Source organism: Vigna unguiculata, chromosome 5 (assembly GCF_004118075.2).
Source record: "Vigna unguiculata cultivar IT97K-499-35 chromosome 5, ASM411807v1, whole genome shotgun sequence".
NCBI lineage: Eukaryota > Viridiplantae > Streptophyta > Magnoliopsida > Fabales > Fabaceae > Vigna > Vigna unguiculata.
Window position 1 is genome coordinate 10,313,131 of NC_040283.1, and position 16,224 is coordinate 10,329,354.

The 16,224-nt window shown below is 34.4% G+C and overlaps 1 protein-coding gene and 1 pseudogene across 1 annotated transcript; both read right to left on the reverse strand.

The window, feature by feature from the left end:
• Positions 1 to 4,438: 4,438 nt before the first annotated feature.
• On the reverse strand, positions 4,439 to 6,007 carry LOC114184232 (ribonuclease E/G-like protein, chloroplastic). Its single transcript, XM_028071514.1, has 4 exons — positions 5,641 to 6,007; positions 5,322 to 5,367; positions 5,069 to 5,232; positions 4,439 to 4,962 (listed from the first exon to the last, which is right to left on the reverse strand). Exons 1-4 carry the CDS (start codon positions 5,827 to 5,829, stop codon positions 4,636 to 4,638), a joined length of 726 nt encoding a protein of 241 aa, XP_027927315.1. The 5' UTR covers positions 5,830 to 6,007; the 3' UTR covers positions 4,439 to 4,635.
• A 403-nt stretch (positions 6,008 to 6,410) lies between these two features.
• LOC114184249 lies at positions 6,411 to 10,247 on the reverse strand (annotated as a pseudogene).
• Positions 10,248 to 16,224: the final 5,977 nt, after the last annotated feature.

Genomic DNA, 16,224 nt, shown 5'->3' on the forward strand with positions numbered 1-16,224 from the left:
ATTTGGTTTTTTAATCTGTCTAAATTTAAATTTTTTTGTAATATTTTTAAATGTTATGATATTAGTCTATCTTGATATTTGTTAATTAACCCAATTCCAACATATCATCATGTATCAATTGAAAGAACCGACAAGATTAATCATCGTAATACTTACAAATATCTTCAATCGTTTGAATCATACATAAGGTTTCCGTTTTCATTACAAAATTTTAATTGAATCCTCAACTTCTAAACTATCTCAATTGGATTTTGTTTTTTGAAAATTTGTTTCAATTTGGTCTTTTCCGTTAGGGTATCATTGACAACGTTAACTATGTACCATGTGTCATCTTGTTGTTTTTTCTTATTTTTTTTATAATTTTTTTATAATTTTTTTATAATTTTATTTTTTTCTTTTTTTCTTGTAAAAACAGTTGACACGTGTCAAATTAGGATTTTGCCACATGTCAACTTGTGATTTTTTTTAATTTTTTAATTTTTAAAATTAAAAAAATTGTCACGTGTCAAAATATGGTTCTGTCACATGTCAATTATTTATGTAAAAAATCTCGATTTGGTCCCTGGAGTAATTTCATTCATTTCAAATTGAGACCAAGTTTATCTTTTATATTAATATTATAATTATATTTTTATTATAATAGATATTTTTAAATAAATCAAGTTTATTTAAATTTAAATTTTGCATTGAATTTTGTAACTTATATAAAAGTATTTTAAAATTTTACATTTGAATTTATAAAGTTGTTTAGAAATTATTAAAACAAATTTTTTAAATAAAGTTCAATGCAAAATTTAAATTTAAATAAAATTAATTTGGTTAAAAATATCTATTATAATAAAATTATCATTATAATATTGATATAAAAGTCAAATTTGGTCTCAATTCGGAAGGGATGAAATTACTTAAATTTACAAGGTTTGGACTAAATTGAGACAAAATGACAAATACAAGGACTAAATCGAGATTTTTCACATAAATAATTCACACGTGGCAAAACCATATTTTGACATGTGATAGTTTATTTTTAAATTAAAAAAATAAAAAAAATCACAAGCTGACACATGGTAAAATCCTAATTTGACATGTGTAAACTTTTTTTCAAGAAAAAAAATTATTGAAAAATATTAAAAAATATTAAAAAATTAAAAAATAAATCACGAGCCGACACGTGACACACAGTTAATATCGTCAGTGATGTCCTAATACAAAGATCAAATTGAAACAAATTTTCAAAAATTATGACCCAATTGAAAACTTAGAAATTGACCCAATTAAAATTTTGTAATTAAAACGAAAATTTCCGTGTGATTAAACTATTTTTTTTTCTAAATTTGGTTTTTTAATCCGTCTAAATTTCAATTTTTTTGTAATATTTTTCAATGTTAAGATATTAGTCTATCTTGATATTTGTTAATTAACCCAATTCCAACATATCATCATGTATCAATCGAAAGAAATGAAAAGATTAATCATCGTAACACTTACAAAACACTTACAAATATCTTCGATCGTTTTAATTTATACCGTTAAAATAAATATATTATTTTGAAACAGAGTCAAATCAATGAGAAAATTTTAATTTATTACGCAAATTAAATTAGAAAGTTGTTTTGTTGAGATTGGATAAGTGAATTATTATCTGGTGACCAAAATAATCCAATCCAAGTGCATCAAAATCTACTTGTGAGACAGTGTCTTAGAGTTAGAATATACAAATATGAAGGGAATGTTATAATCTGAATATTCTCTCAAAAACTATATTAAGAAAATGAAACTACGGCGAAATCACTACAAAAATTTTGCATATTTAGCTTACTGTAGCTTCTTAAGATATACATATATAAGTAAATATTTAAAAAAAAAAATTTTAGGATACAAAATTGTTTTGCTTATTTTAAAGAATATATATATATATATAATATTCATTTTATGTACACCTATTAAATATTTTTTTATCATATCATATTTTATAAATCTATAACTTTTATTCTTTCGTGTATATTAAATTTTGATGACTGTTTTACAAGTGTTGTAATAACTTGCTCGGTGGATTGTACTTTCACACGTTTTGACAGCACTTTAGATTTTTATTTCGTGTGACTGTACAAAAAAATATATCATTGAAGTTTTTAGGGTTTTTACTTCCTTATTCATCATTTGACAATGTTCCGAATCAAATGACGTCAGAATATTAAATGATATATTTGTTGCACAGAATATTAAATTATTGTCTTTATCTCTTAAGATCAAAATTTTATTGATCATCAGATTTGGAATATCTTATGACGTCTTTGTATACATAGACAAATAATTCGTTTATTCTAAAAAAGTATAGACTATTTTTATGATAATATAGACTATTTTCAAATGGGACATGGTTATTCTCAAGTGAGATTTGAAACTTAGTTTCATTACTTTTGACAATGGTGATCATATTAAACTTTTTTTAGTAAATTTTAGGTATAAATACAAATTTGTATCCTAATTTTTTCGGAAAGTTCAATTTGATACACGAATTTTAGGAATGTTTAATTTGATACCCAAACTTTTTAAACAAGTTTATTTTGGTACCTTCCGTTAAACACTATATAACACCGTTTGGCTTTTGTTGAGGTGGTACTGTGCAGGACATACGTGGCAGAAACAATGGTTGGGCACGTGATTTTTGTGGTAAAAAAAAATTCAAAGTAAAAAATTTGTGAAGTAAAAAATTTTAGAAAAGCGTTGTTGTCGATTTGGGGGAAAATAAGGGATGTGAAATCGAAAATTTTGCAGAACGCAAAACTAGGGCAGAAGCAAAATTTGGGAATTAGGGTTCAATGGTTGATTTGCGTTCAGTGATCGGAGAAGAAGGACGAAGATTTCCTTTCGTTCGTTGGAGAGGGCGAAGCTGGGAAGAAGAAGCTTCAGCGGTGGAAGATGGAGCTTTGGCAGTGGAAGATATAGCTTTGGCAGTGGAAGAAGAATATTTGGTTATATTTGAGTTGATGAATGCGTGCTGATTTTTTTGATTTTCTACAGCCACCACTATTACACGACAAGCTTTGATTTCGCATCAACCATGAATTGTGAGAGTAAGAGGAAGATGATTCAGCCCTTGACATTTCTTCAATGTCTAGAAAAATCAGAAGAAGAGAAAACCACCTATTAGGGCACTCTCCACGAGATAGGACACTTAAAGTTTACAAATAAAGGGGATTCCAACTCATTTTATCTGAACCATTGTTTTTGCCACGTATCCCCAGCACAGTGCCACCTCAACAGAAGCCAAACGGCGTTATGTAGTGTTTAACGGAAGGTACCAAAATAAACCCGTTTAAAAAGTTTGGGTACCAAATTGAACATTCCTAAAGTTTGGGTACCAAATTTAACTTTCCGAAAAAGTTAGGATACCAAATATGTATTTATACCTAAATTTTACATTTGAAATCAATGAATATGAATTGAATATGAGTTGATAATTTTGCTTTAAATAAAAATAAATAGGATGATTAATAATGAAACCTCACAGGTGCTTCATGAATCATGAGAGATATTTTCTTTAATACACTCCCTTTATCATGTCATGCTCCAATGATTACATCTTGTGTTGTGATTGAATTCTGAAATCGGTTGATTTAATTTCAGAATTTATAAGAACTATTTGTATTTCACATTTTTTTTATAATCAAGAGTACCGTAATGATGCTTAAATGTGTCATAATATTTTTTAATCATATTTTTCAATCATCAGTTTAGTCAACTGATCATTTTTGGTGGTCTTCTTTTTAATCAATTTTTTTAATTATACTAAAAGAATTATTCTAAATTTATTCAAGAAAAATTTCAAAGAAAAAGTTACGACACTCTTGATTTCTAAAAATTTAAAATAAGAAAAAGTAAAGGAGACAATACCATTCTCTACTTCCATGAAAAATAAAAATTAAAACAAGTGAAGTTATGAATTTCTGCAGTTTTTTATAAAAAAAAAAAACATATTTGACTAAATCGACTTAATCATCGTTGATTTTCTAAAACGATTTTGGCATCTTGTTCTCGGTAGAAAAACTTATAAAAAATGTAACCACTTATATTTTATTTCTGAAAAAATTAACTTGTATTCAATCACGTTTTTCTACGGTTTCATTCTTAACGGGAAGAGTGGAAAAATATGGATGAACGGAATTTGGATTTTCCGTTGAATTTTTGTGTATTATTCTTTAACTTTATTTTAAAATGTACTAAAATTGATTTTAATATACGTAATTTTAATATAAAAAATTATTACCGATTATACCTGTAACTTTCATTTTTTATTTATTTAAATTGTCTACGTTCTTTTAAAATAATCTATGAGAATATTATGGTCAATCTATGAGAATATTATGGTCAGATGTAATGTAGCACTCTTTAAATATAGTGAAGAATAAAATACGAGGCAAGATATAAGTGAAAATAAATAAATAAATAAATCTCATTGATGAAGATATGCGACAATAGAACAGAAAAGAAACACTTATTTTCTCTAACAAAAAAACAGAAATACTATGAGCAGAATGGAAATAAGTTGCTCAAAACTAACTTGGGGTTTCATTGTAGCAGTAAATCATAAAACTTTTGTTTGTGGAAGGAAACAAAATTCAGCTATTGGCTCTAAAGAGTGCTCTTCATCACCGTGGAAGCATTGGAATTTTGATTCTCTTCTGAACAATCAAGATTCTCAGCCAAATCAGCAACTTCTGACTCCATCGTGGAATCCTTATCTGTCTGACCAAGTTCAGCTTCCTCTGATGTGTTGGAAACTTCTTCATCATCATCTGTTACTGTCTGAAGTTTAGAATTTTCCCAATCCTCACAAACAGTGATTCTGTTCATTGCTTCCCATGTCTGAACAAGTCTGTCTGGCCCTGGCTGCCACATAATGTCACCATTTCTTCTTTTCAAGATGATTTTGTACTGGAATTTCCCAGCAGGTACAGCCTGATTGCATGAAATGTGTCAAGGAAATAATACTCATAATCACACAACACTTTCCATATTTTGAAAAGATTATAATTTATAACAATTGTAACAAAATAAGACTCACCATCTCTGCTGTCCAAACATGTCCTTCTGACCAGGCCATTGGTATGGCTTTTGCTGGGTTCCATGAGCCAAACATTGGATCACTACCAACTACTAGAAATTGCTCCCCAAATTTACAGTTGCGATGCATCTGAAATTTGACATTGATAATCTTTGCTTCTTCCTCTGCATCACACAAATTGACATTTTTTAGACAGCTACTTAGACAGAATATATATATTCACTAGAAAGTTTTGCTAAGACTTATAACGCACTTGGTTGTTCTTCTGGAGTTTGGAGCACCAAATTGTCCAAATCCACCTGCATCATGTCATGCAAACCAAGATTAAATTTCACACACCAAAACTCATGTCCTCTAGTTTCATTTAATGTCATTTAGAAATGAAATCAGTTTCTGTTCTTTTAATTCAGAAAGTTTGATTTCGCCACAATTTTGTCCGAATAAGAGAAAGGAGTTGTCAGTCTGATCCGATGGAGAATTTTTACAAACACATGCAAGGCGAAAACCAATATCCATCATCAAACAATTAAAACAAAGGAAAGAAAGCAAAAAGATATGAAAAAAGAAAGGACCATGGTTTTGGATGGCACTGCATGAGGTGGGAAAAGACCCTTGTTTTGAACAAGTCTTGGGAAGCCAAAGTTGAAGGCTTTTTTGTCATTGGTGGTGAAGAAAAAATTGGGTGTGTTGGAAGCATTAGGGACAGAGCTAGGAACATGGGTTCCTAGAATGGCCTTGGAGCAAGAGGTGTTGAGAGCCATCTCAGTTGAAGTAGTGGAGTGAAGTTTGGTCTGAGTCACAGGCAAAGAAACAATGTATATTCCTTTGTAGTGAAGAGGTTCTGTGGTGAGATTATGGTTGTGTTATTGAGAGTGAAAGTGGGGTTCATTTTATAATGGTGGAGTTAGAGTAGTTTGTGGCACTTGAAACTAACGATGTATGCTAAAAAAAAACACAGGTGTAAAAATTGACGTGTTCCTTTTGCTTTTTATTCGACGTGAGAATCTCAACCAACTCATGTTCGCTTGTCTATGCGAGTGGCCACACTCAACTCTCGGAGCTTTTGCCTTAGTAACTCTTTCTCACTTACAAATAATTACATTAAAGTAAGTAAGCCTATAACAATAAACACTGCCACTAATATCGAAATAATGACTATGATTAATGTTTTCAATTAATTTTTTATATTTTTCATCGATTTGTATAATTTTATTAAAATAATTAATATTGTAAAACTGAGAGAAAGTGCAATCAAGAGAAGAGATGCTTTTAAGAAGACATGATATATTCTCTATCTCAAAATATTATATTTGTATTATATTCTCCCAAGTGTGAAGCACTTTATAGGTAAGCACAATGTACAATTACTTACGATACTTTTTTTTTTAATCACCTTAATTATGTTTGCACCTAGACAAAAGAATGTAACCTCAGAGGTGTTCTGTCTCAACGTTCTCAAGTCCCACATTGCCCAAAACATAAATGAGTGAAGTCTTTATAAATGTTCTGACAAGGATGTCAGCTCGCCGAGTTGGGTAATGCCAGCTTGTGACTCAAGTGAGGGCATTATGATGGTGGGATATCGCTGTGGCTTATCTGGGTTGGGCCTTGATTGCAAAATGTTGGCCTGCCCGCTCCAAGTTGAGAGTTGACTCATGGGACCTGAGTGAAGACCTGGGTTTCTTGAGTCCTAAGGTGGAGGGCACCGCGTGAGGCTGGTTTCACAGAGCAGCGAAAACCTCCTTCTCCCGACAGTGGAGGGATAACAGGCTGCTGCAGTCAGTGTCCACTATAACCTAGTGAGTCTAGTAAACCACCATCTTTTACGCAATTTTAGATATCATTATCTTATATTTTTTCCCTTCTTCTAGATGCTGTTCATATGACACTATGCTTTATCTGTATAAATGTTCTTGACAGTATGTAGTTTGTTGATGACCACAGTGATGGGCATTCGTTCACCAGGTGCATTTGCAGAGCATGACATTCCAATTTGCATCAGAGACACAAAGCACTCCTCAATCAAACCTTTAGCCGTCCCTTCAATCTCATTCTTTCTTCTTATAGCTTTCTCTTCACACTCAGACTCTTCACTTTCCCCATCAAAGTCTTGTTCACAGACTAATGAAGGATCAACTATGTCCATGACATTGTTAGACAGAGCCATTGCTACAAACTGCTGAATTCCCGAGCCACCTTCAAATGCTTCATCTGTCGGTCTTTTTCCTGTAAAAATCTCCAGTAACAGTATCCCATAGCTGTATATATCTCCAACTGTGGAAGGCTTCCCACCCATACCATACTCTGCATTTCAATTATTAGTTGGTCATTTTTAATATATGTGATAAAATTACAGTTTAACACTTTGAATTTTGAATAACACACCTGGAGGGATGTAGCCAATAGAACCCCTTAGGTTAGCTGACATAACTGGTTGTGTGGATAGCTCTCTTGATTCTTCAAAAAGAAATGTAGCTAATCCAAAGTCACCAACATGCGCAACCATATCACTGTCAAGAAGCACATTGCTTGGCTTTATGTCACAATGAACAATTGGAGTTTCACAGAAGTGGTGGAGATATTCCAGTGCACAAGCCACATCAATAGCTATGTTCAGTCTTTGCATGAATGTCAATGCCTTTTTCTGAAATTGCAAATTTCTTATAGGATGCAACCAATCTTCTAGACTTCCATTTGGCATGTACTCAAACACTAGAGCTTTGAAATCATTGCCTTGATGATCAACTCCTGAGATGGCAGTTATGATCTTGAGAAGGTTGCGATGCCTTACACTTCTCAGAACTTGGCATTCATCAATGAAGCTCTTAGATGCTCCTCTCTGTTGAAGGTTCAATACTTTAACTGCAACACTTGACTCATCGCCTGAGAGAGTTCCTCTGTATACAGAACCAAAACTTCCCGAACCAATCAGGTTATCCTGGGAGAACCCACCAGTGCACTTATTAATTTCTGAGTAAGACATTTCCAATCCCAAACCCCTTTCAGTAGTTGATGTAGGAGTTTTCTTCTTTGATCTTTTGACTATGGAGAGCAATTTAAGAAAACATGACAGAATTAACAGTGATACAAGTGCACAAACTATAGGGATGACCACCTTAGGAGCAAGAAGTCTTCTTGCCAGAGAAGCTTTCTTGACAGTGCATGCAGGGAAATTTAGTTCTGGAACACCCCCACATAACTTGTTGTTGCCATACAATGAAAGTGATGTAGCATTTTTGAATATTCCGTTCTTCGGTATTTCACCTTCAAAATTATTGTATGAAAGATTTAAATGCTTGAGCTCAGTGAACTCCCCAAGAAACTCGGGAATCTTGCCAGACAAGTTATTTCGTGAAAGATCTATGTCAAGTAAACCTCTCAAATTCTTTAAAGTTTGAGGAATGTTTCCATCAAAAGAATTTCCCTCCAAATGCAGCTTCTCCAAGCTAATGCATCTTCCAAGAGAAGATGGAATGATTCCAGAAAAGTTGTTCTCAGACAGCACCAACTCTCCAAGGTTTTGTAGCTTACCCACTTCAGCTGGAAGAGTCCCTGACAAAGCATTATTGGATACATCCAAATAAATTGCTAGTGAAGAAAGGCCAATAACTTCAGGTGGTATGGTGCCACTGAGCTTGTTGCTATAAAGGCTGAGTACCAATAAGTTTTGGCAGTTTCCAAGACTAGAAGGTATGCTTCCCTCGAAGTTGTTCTCCTCCAGAAAAATCTTTATTAGTACAGACAAATTTCCCAAGGAGGATGGGATCCTACCTGAAAATTTGTTGACGTTCAGATACAATTCTCTCAGATTTTTCAGCCTACCCAATTCATCGGGAAGACTACCAGTTAGAAGGTTTCCTTCCAAACCGAAGAGGGCCAGGCTCGCAAGATACCAATTCCAACAGGTATGTTTCCATGTATTCCATTGGAATTAAGGGCAAATGTGTGCATTTGGCTTGAGAAATTAGCAATTGATTTAGGCAATACTCCACCAAAATTATTTACTCCTAGACGTAAAACTTCTAGTCCTGTGCAGTTGACCAAAGAATCAAGAAAGTTAAGATCATCTGTTTTCCCAGTTCCCAGTCTGTTGTGTTCAAAGCTTAGTCTAGTTAACCTGTTCAAGACCCCTAAGTTCTTCGGCAGTGTTCCAGTGAGACCATTCAAGGAGAAGTCTAGAATCTCTAGTTTTGATGCATTCAACAATGATGCAGGTACAGAACCTGTGAGATTGTTGACTGCACCAGCAAATACTTGAATGTTAGGAAGAGTAATTCCAACATCAGCTGGTAAGTTCCCATGAAGATGGTTTTGAGTAAAAGTGAAATAGTATAAGGAAGATTTGTTATAGATTGAAGAAGGAACTGAGCCAGACAAGTAATTCCCATATAGCACAAGATATGCCAGGCTTGATAAAAGACCTACCTCTTGTGGTATGCTTCCGATCAAGTTGTTTAATCCAAAGCTAATGCGAGACAAAGAAGAAAGGTTTCCAATCCAAGTTGGGATTACTCCTGTAAGATTATTTGCTCCTGCGGCTAGTACTTCTAGTTTTGTGCAGTGACTGAGATTACTTGGAATACTCCCACCAAAGTTATTATAGCTGAAGTTTAGATTTTGCAGATAGAGTAAACGACCCACCTCTTGAGGAAATTCACCATGGAAGCTATTGTTTAACAATTTGATTGTGTTGAGGAATGTGAGGTTTCCTATGAATGGTGTAAGAGTGCCTCCTAGTCTCAGTTGCTCAAGGCTAAGGTCCATTACCCTTCCATTGGAGAAGTTGCATGTGATTCCTATCCAATTGCAGTGATGGATGGAGTCATTCCAAGAACTCATAATGTTGAATGGATCTTCTACTATCCTACTTTTGAAGTGAATTAAAGCTTGCAAATCAGTTTCATTTCCTGCAGCAGTTGCAGCAATCGCTGATTCCTTGATTAAGATCATGCATACTAGAACATATCTATTCAGGATTTGTGACAACAGGCTTCTAGAGCTTGCACAAGGATGATTCATATTTTAGGTGCAAAATTTTGATGCTAACTCTGAAATGATACAGGTTATGTTTTAAGGTGATGTGATGCTATTGAAAATAGTAACTGAGATTACCAATTTGCATCAATAACAGGTAACAGGTGGTCCATTTCTATTTAAAGGAAAAGTATTCTTAGGCACTTTCACATTTATTTTCTGTTGAAAATAGTCTCCACACACTAATTTGTGATTCGAAGCTTTGTTAGGTAAGAAAACAACTTGTGTGATCATATTGTGGCAAAGACATATCTGATGTAAATATTATCATACTCAAATATATTAAATGAAATGTTTGCATAATATAGTATGAAAAATCCCACTAACAAATGAAAATCAAATTTCATCAAATTACGATCATGTAAGTGTTTGGAGTCTTTGAGAGGATCTTTATTCAATTTGTGAGACTATAATTTTATATACAGTTTATATCAGACATAACTGAATGGAAAGAGGTACCTACATGATTGTTTCTTACTTGGTATTACTAATCAAGATTGAAGACTACTGTATAACAGATTTAGTTTATTAATAATTTGACATAATGAAAAATCTTATTTAAGTGAGCATTTATGTCAAGTCTTCTGAGGTGTATCATCAGTTTCTGATGTGAAAGAGATTTTGGCACTACACCATTGGCCATTGGTGAGTATTTTCATGTTCTAATTATGTCAACCAGTTCAACAAACACCTAAAAAAAGTGACTATTTAAAAAAAATGAAACAATTACACAAATAGGCACAAAAATTGGAATCAATTTTTTAGGAAGTAATTTATTATAGATTAAAAATAAACAATTATGCGATTCAAGAACTTATTTTCAGAGTTTTATTAAGTGAATCTAACTTATTACTTAATTAATTTAAAACTTCATTTTGATTTATAAAAAATCACTGTAACATTGTTTGAGTTAATTGAAATAAATTAAAGATAACTAACGAAGTTATGTTGGGACCCAAAAGATCTGTATTTATTTGTCATATTAATGAGTGTTAGTAGGAAAAAGAAAAATTGTATTTATTTGTCATAATAATGAGTGTTAGCAGGAAAAAGAAAAATCCGATTCAATGACCACAAATTATTCTAAAACCGCTTCTATTCAAAACATCTATTTTATTCTAAAATTATTTATAGAAAAGTTAATCAAAGATGTTCAACAAAACAATTCAATCGTAGTGTCACATTTTATAAATAAAATATGCAAACATTGTAGAATTTTCTTTGATATTGGTGTGAATGGATTCGGTATTGCGTGTGTGAGACCCTAGAAAATGGTGTTTTAAAAGTGATAGTGGTTTAAAAATAGTGAGACTCGATTATTTTAATATTAAAAAGTTTTAGTATAAATAGAATTGTTATAAACGAGTTTCATTATTTTAAAACACACCATCTCTCTAGAAACCACTTTTCTAGAGTTCTCTGACTTCTCTCTAGAGGTTCTGTCAATCTGGTCGTCTGATTGAAGAACCGAGACCATAGGATTGATCCTCTCGGTGAGCTCTTCAAATTGGACCGATCAGTTTCTCCGTTCGCGTAAGTTGAGTTTCCGCTCTTTTTTAGTCTTTGTTTGTTTTCTGTTGCATGCAAGCCCTCTTCCTCTTGCATGCGACGTTTTAATCATCAGTATGAGTCTCTGCTGATCAGTGATCATAACGGTATGTCCTGATCGTTCTTGTGATGTTTCTATGTGTAGATAGAGCATCCTGTGGAGTTAGAGGTGTTGACGTTTTTAAGGCGTTGACGTTTGTAAAGCTGTCTAAACAGGATAACAGGTAAGGGAAGCTAACTGTTGTACTTGAATTTCGTATAGAAATCATTCTGATGACTTTGAATTGCATGATTGATTGTCGTGTGAGTGCTTAAACTGTGTAAATGAGTGTATGCTTGGATTGTGCTAGATTTCTTTACTGTTGTATGTGAGAACAGATTGGGAATCTGGTATTTTCGCCTAAGCGAGCAGCTCTCGCCTGAGCGAAAACACCAGAAACTCATCCCTTGTCTCTGCGCGAGATCTCGCCTAGGCGAGCCAATCTCGCTTGAGCGAGAGTCACTCTCGTCTAAGCGAGACAGCTTAGCCTGAGCGAGAATTCGCCCAGAGATTGGGTTGTTCTCTGTTTCAGGCCTCGCTCAGCCGAGAATGACTCGCCTAAGCGAGAGAGCCCTTTCGCCTGGGCGAGATATTCTAGCTTGGGCGAGAACCTCTGCAGTTGAGTGTTATTTCCCTTGTTTCTAATGGATGAAACTATGTTTAAATGTTAAAATGTGAACTTAGTTATGATATGCATGAATTGTTATGACTGGTAATACGTGCGGTGAAATTGCATGAAGTTGGAATATGAGAAGAAGTGGTTGAACTAGGATTTCAAGGGAAATTCTAAGAGGAATGTTTTAGTGTATGTAAGGACATAAGGACTCAGTTTTGGTTGGTATCCTGACGCTCCTAGTAACCATTAAGACTCATGTAGAGTATGATGGATTACGTCGGGGGGAGTAGAAGGAGGTCCTGGTCTATGGACCCGATCCGCCATAGAGGTGATGGGACTTACCCTGGGAGTGGTTGGGTGATAACCCCTTGTGTCCAAACTCTGTAGAGTTTGGGAACCATCGCAGGTGCAAGCCACCAAGAGATCCGATGTCGCTTACATAATCCGGATATCGAGTCTAGAGTAATATATCTGCATTGTGTTTGGGGTGGTTTATGTGATTCTGGTAAAAATGAGAAAGATTGCATGATTTCTGTTTATAATTGAACTGCATGATTCCTTAATCAGATTAGCTTACCCTTGCTTTTTGTGTTCCTGTCTTGTGTTGTATGTTTCCTTTTGCGATGATCACCTATTCGGTGGGAGCAGATGTGGTTGCAGTGTCAAAGGCACTTCTGGAGGATGAAGAGCCATCGTGTTAGTGGTGAAGAGGAGGTTTCCAGTGGGAGCTTTAGCAGTGGTCAGTAGTACAGAGTTTATTAGTTTAGTTTAAGTGTATGAGTGATATATTTTTATAGTCATACCTTTTGTAAGACTGTATTAATATATTGGGTACACTGGATTATCTGTTTTGGAGCTATGATGAAACTCCCTATTTTTATTAGTTTTAAACTGCTGAAATTGGGATGTTACATTTATGGTATCAGAGCAGTTCGTCCTTAGGATGACCTGAGGGTTGTGGGTTTGTCATGTCTTTTTTGTGTTGGAGTTCGAGTTTAGTAGAGTTTGTCTTTGAAATCGAAAGTATTAAGAATAGAAAACGTCTTGATAAAGTAATGAGGGTGCACACTCATGACTAGATCAAAGATTATTTTCCTTTCTTAATTTTACTGGTTTGAGAGAATAAGAGAGATAGAGAAAAGTTTTGGCTATCAATAGATGTTAGAGTTTTGCTTTCTATGTCCATGTTTGTTTTGTTGCACCTCTGTGGTTTGCGTTTAGTGTTTATAGTGATAGAGGAATGCAGATTCAACGTCAACTTGACCTGCTAACCTTTGTGAGGGTTGGATATAGCTTTTGAGATAACTTTTTGTCTCAAGGATATAGGTTTGTTGTATGAAGTAGATCGATGCGCGAGGAAAGTTAAGCTTTGGGTTAGTAGACTGGATAAAGAGGTTAAAATTTAGCGTCAATGTTTAGACTAAGGAAGCTTCAAGGGCAGGCTCACGAGATCAAATTTCACAAGTTTTCCAAAAGGAGTTGAGTTCAAAGGTTAGAAATATTGAAGATATCAGTGTATGCCAGCGCAACAATGTTTGGGAAAAATTAACTTGGTTCTACATCATGGCAATTCTGAGGTTCAGAGTTATCTAGATACATGCAATGTTAGGAGAAGTGTCATTAGATATCGTCGTAAGACCATATCTAGTGCTTTATTGGATTGGTGGAAGAGAAACAGTTGGTAGATCCTAGGTTACAGAAAATAATGAGATTGTTTGGCATCGAGCAAGCTAATAAAGATAAAGATCGTGAAGTGTAAAAAGACGAAAAATCCCTAGTGGGAGGTTAAGACATATCAGAGTTTGAGGATCAGTTAGGTAAGATGATGTTTCCTAAGTAGAAAGAGAAATAATATGTGGATGAGAATGAAGTGGCATAAAGGTTTCATATTAGGTTCAATAATCAGAAGGAGATGCTTGGATCTTTTTAGTAGACAGCGGGATGTTTCAAGGAAAAATAATTCATGAGTATAAGCATCGACATTGGGCTGAGGTAGAGAAATTCAAGTGTGGGAAGAAGAAGCGAACCGTTAATTTCGATCCTGTGGGAACGATAAAAGCTAGAGAAGGCAGAGTACCGTAAATAATGAAAAGAGAAGAAAAATCTCAAGTAGTTAAAATGGTGTCTACGGTAGTTGGTGTTGGAGTTGTTAATGCAAATTATCAAATTCAGAAGGTGGTGTTTGGGATATGAGTTTTGGTTTCGTTCGTGATCATAAAACCTTGGTGTCGTCAATATGGTAAATGAGTCATGGTTAACTGCAAGGAAGAGTTGGAGTTTGAGCTAGTAGTTTTTCTTCTATGGCGAACAAGTAAATGTTTCTTGGACGTGTGGTATGTTTCGAGGTGATCAAATGATTCAAATTCAAAGTTAATTTAAATTGTTTCCTTTACAAGGTTTGGGAGCATAAATCTCAAGGGTGACTTGGTTGTTTTCAAAGCTCATTCTGGTGGAATGTGGTATCATAGGAAGTAATGTTCCTTGTTTCAAGAAGGTGAGTAAATGGTTGTGCATCAATGTATGGAACAAGTTGGAAAGTGAAGACAGAGTGTTATCGGTATGAGTGTTTATCTAGTAAAGGCCGCGAAAAACATATGCAAGGGATCTTAGTGGTGAAGCAGTTTTAGTTATGTTATGAAGCAGATGTTAGAACAATCACTGACAAACGGTGGGATTCATTATGGCATTGATATATGAAACGTAACCAGTATCAATAGTTTTACATTGGATGGTTTTGCTAAAAGTGTGGAGTCAAGACAACAGGTGGATGAGTCCTTAGAAAAGCAATGGTTTAATCGCAGTGTATCATCGTTAGTAATCTAGTCTAACAAAGTTTGGAAAGAGAAGTAATTATATGTTAAGATCTACGACTGTAAGTGGTTAAGATGAGTGGAAAATGTGTTAAGGGAAAGGAAGTTCTAAGAGTGACTTTAAGTAAGGTTTTACAAGCAAGTTATTATCAAGGTTTTGCGACAAGTTTCTCAAGTGTGAAGAGAGTCGTCAAGACGTTGAAGAAAAACATGATCGACGCTTTAATGATTGATTATTCTTTGCGGTCTTTTGTGGCTAAACACATCAGAGGTGAAAAAATGGTTGTTGATCAGAGTGACACAGCGGAATAATGGTGGGATATACTTATCAATAGTGGGAAAACAGAAGGAGATGGGGTATCTTACTCTTAACTTGGTGGTTGATGTGGTAGTGAGTTCTCTAAAACAGCAGATGTGTCAGTGTTATGAAGATTTGTTAAAGATGTTTAGTGATCATCAACAGCTAGAAGTATGGAGTTGCATAGAGGAAAATGGATAGGAAACGAGAGAGCAAAATCAAGTTATGGTTTTGAGTTGTGCTATCATCGTAGAAGTGGAAAAGTGCTAGTATATGTTTTAAGCGGAAAGAGAATTGCAGTGGTTGGTTCGACAATGAAGAGTAAGAATTAGTGGAGAGATGGTTGAAGATTAAAGGGTTTAATAAAATGCTGAGAAAGTGTCAGAATTTGGGGTCGTTGTTGCCGCAAGTGAAGGGTCTACTCTGGAAGAGGGATAGCATTATTATGGACTTTGCTGCCCTGGTCAAAGTCAGTATGAGAAACATGATGTCATGAGGATGGTGGTGGATAGGGTGGTCAAGAATGTTATGAAGTTGTGTGTGACCAAGTCAGATGAGTGGTACCTCAAGGAAGAAACTGGATAATGAGAAGTGATAACAATCGCGTTCTAGGTTGAGATTAGTTGCAAATCTTTACATTTTGGTAAACACCTACTAGAAGTAGTGGAGAACATATGGAAGGTGGGTCAGCATATCAGACATAAGTGGGTTGGTTAGGTGTCAATGATCATTCAAGTTTTAAGGTGGAAGGTGGAAAGTTACTTTGAAAGTAGTGACTAATCCAATCTATACTGTTAAATATATATCGCT

Bases quoted from the DNA above. Each gene is read 5' to 3' on its own strand.
- LOC114184232 (XM_028071514.1), bottom strand. From the start codon at position 5,829: ATGGCTCTCAACACCTCTTGCTCCAAGGCCATTCTAGGAACCCATGTT. The intron at 5,368-5,640 runs GTCCTTTCTTTT...GACATGATGCAG, and splicing joins CAGTGCCATCCAAAACCATG to GTGGATTTGGACAATTTGGT. The intron at 4,963-5,068 runs GTGAGTCTTATT...TCATGCAATCAG, and splicing joins ATGTTTGGACAGCAGAGATG to GCTGTACCTGCTGGGAAATT.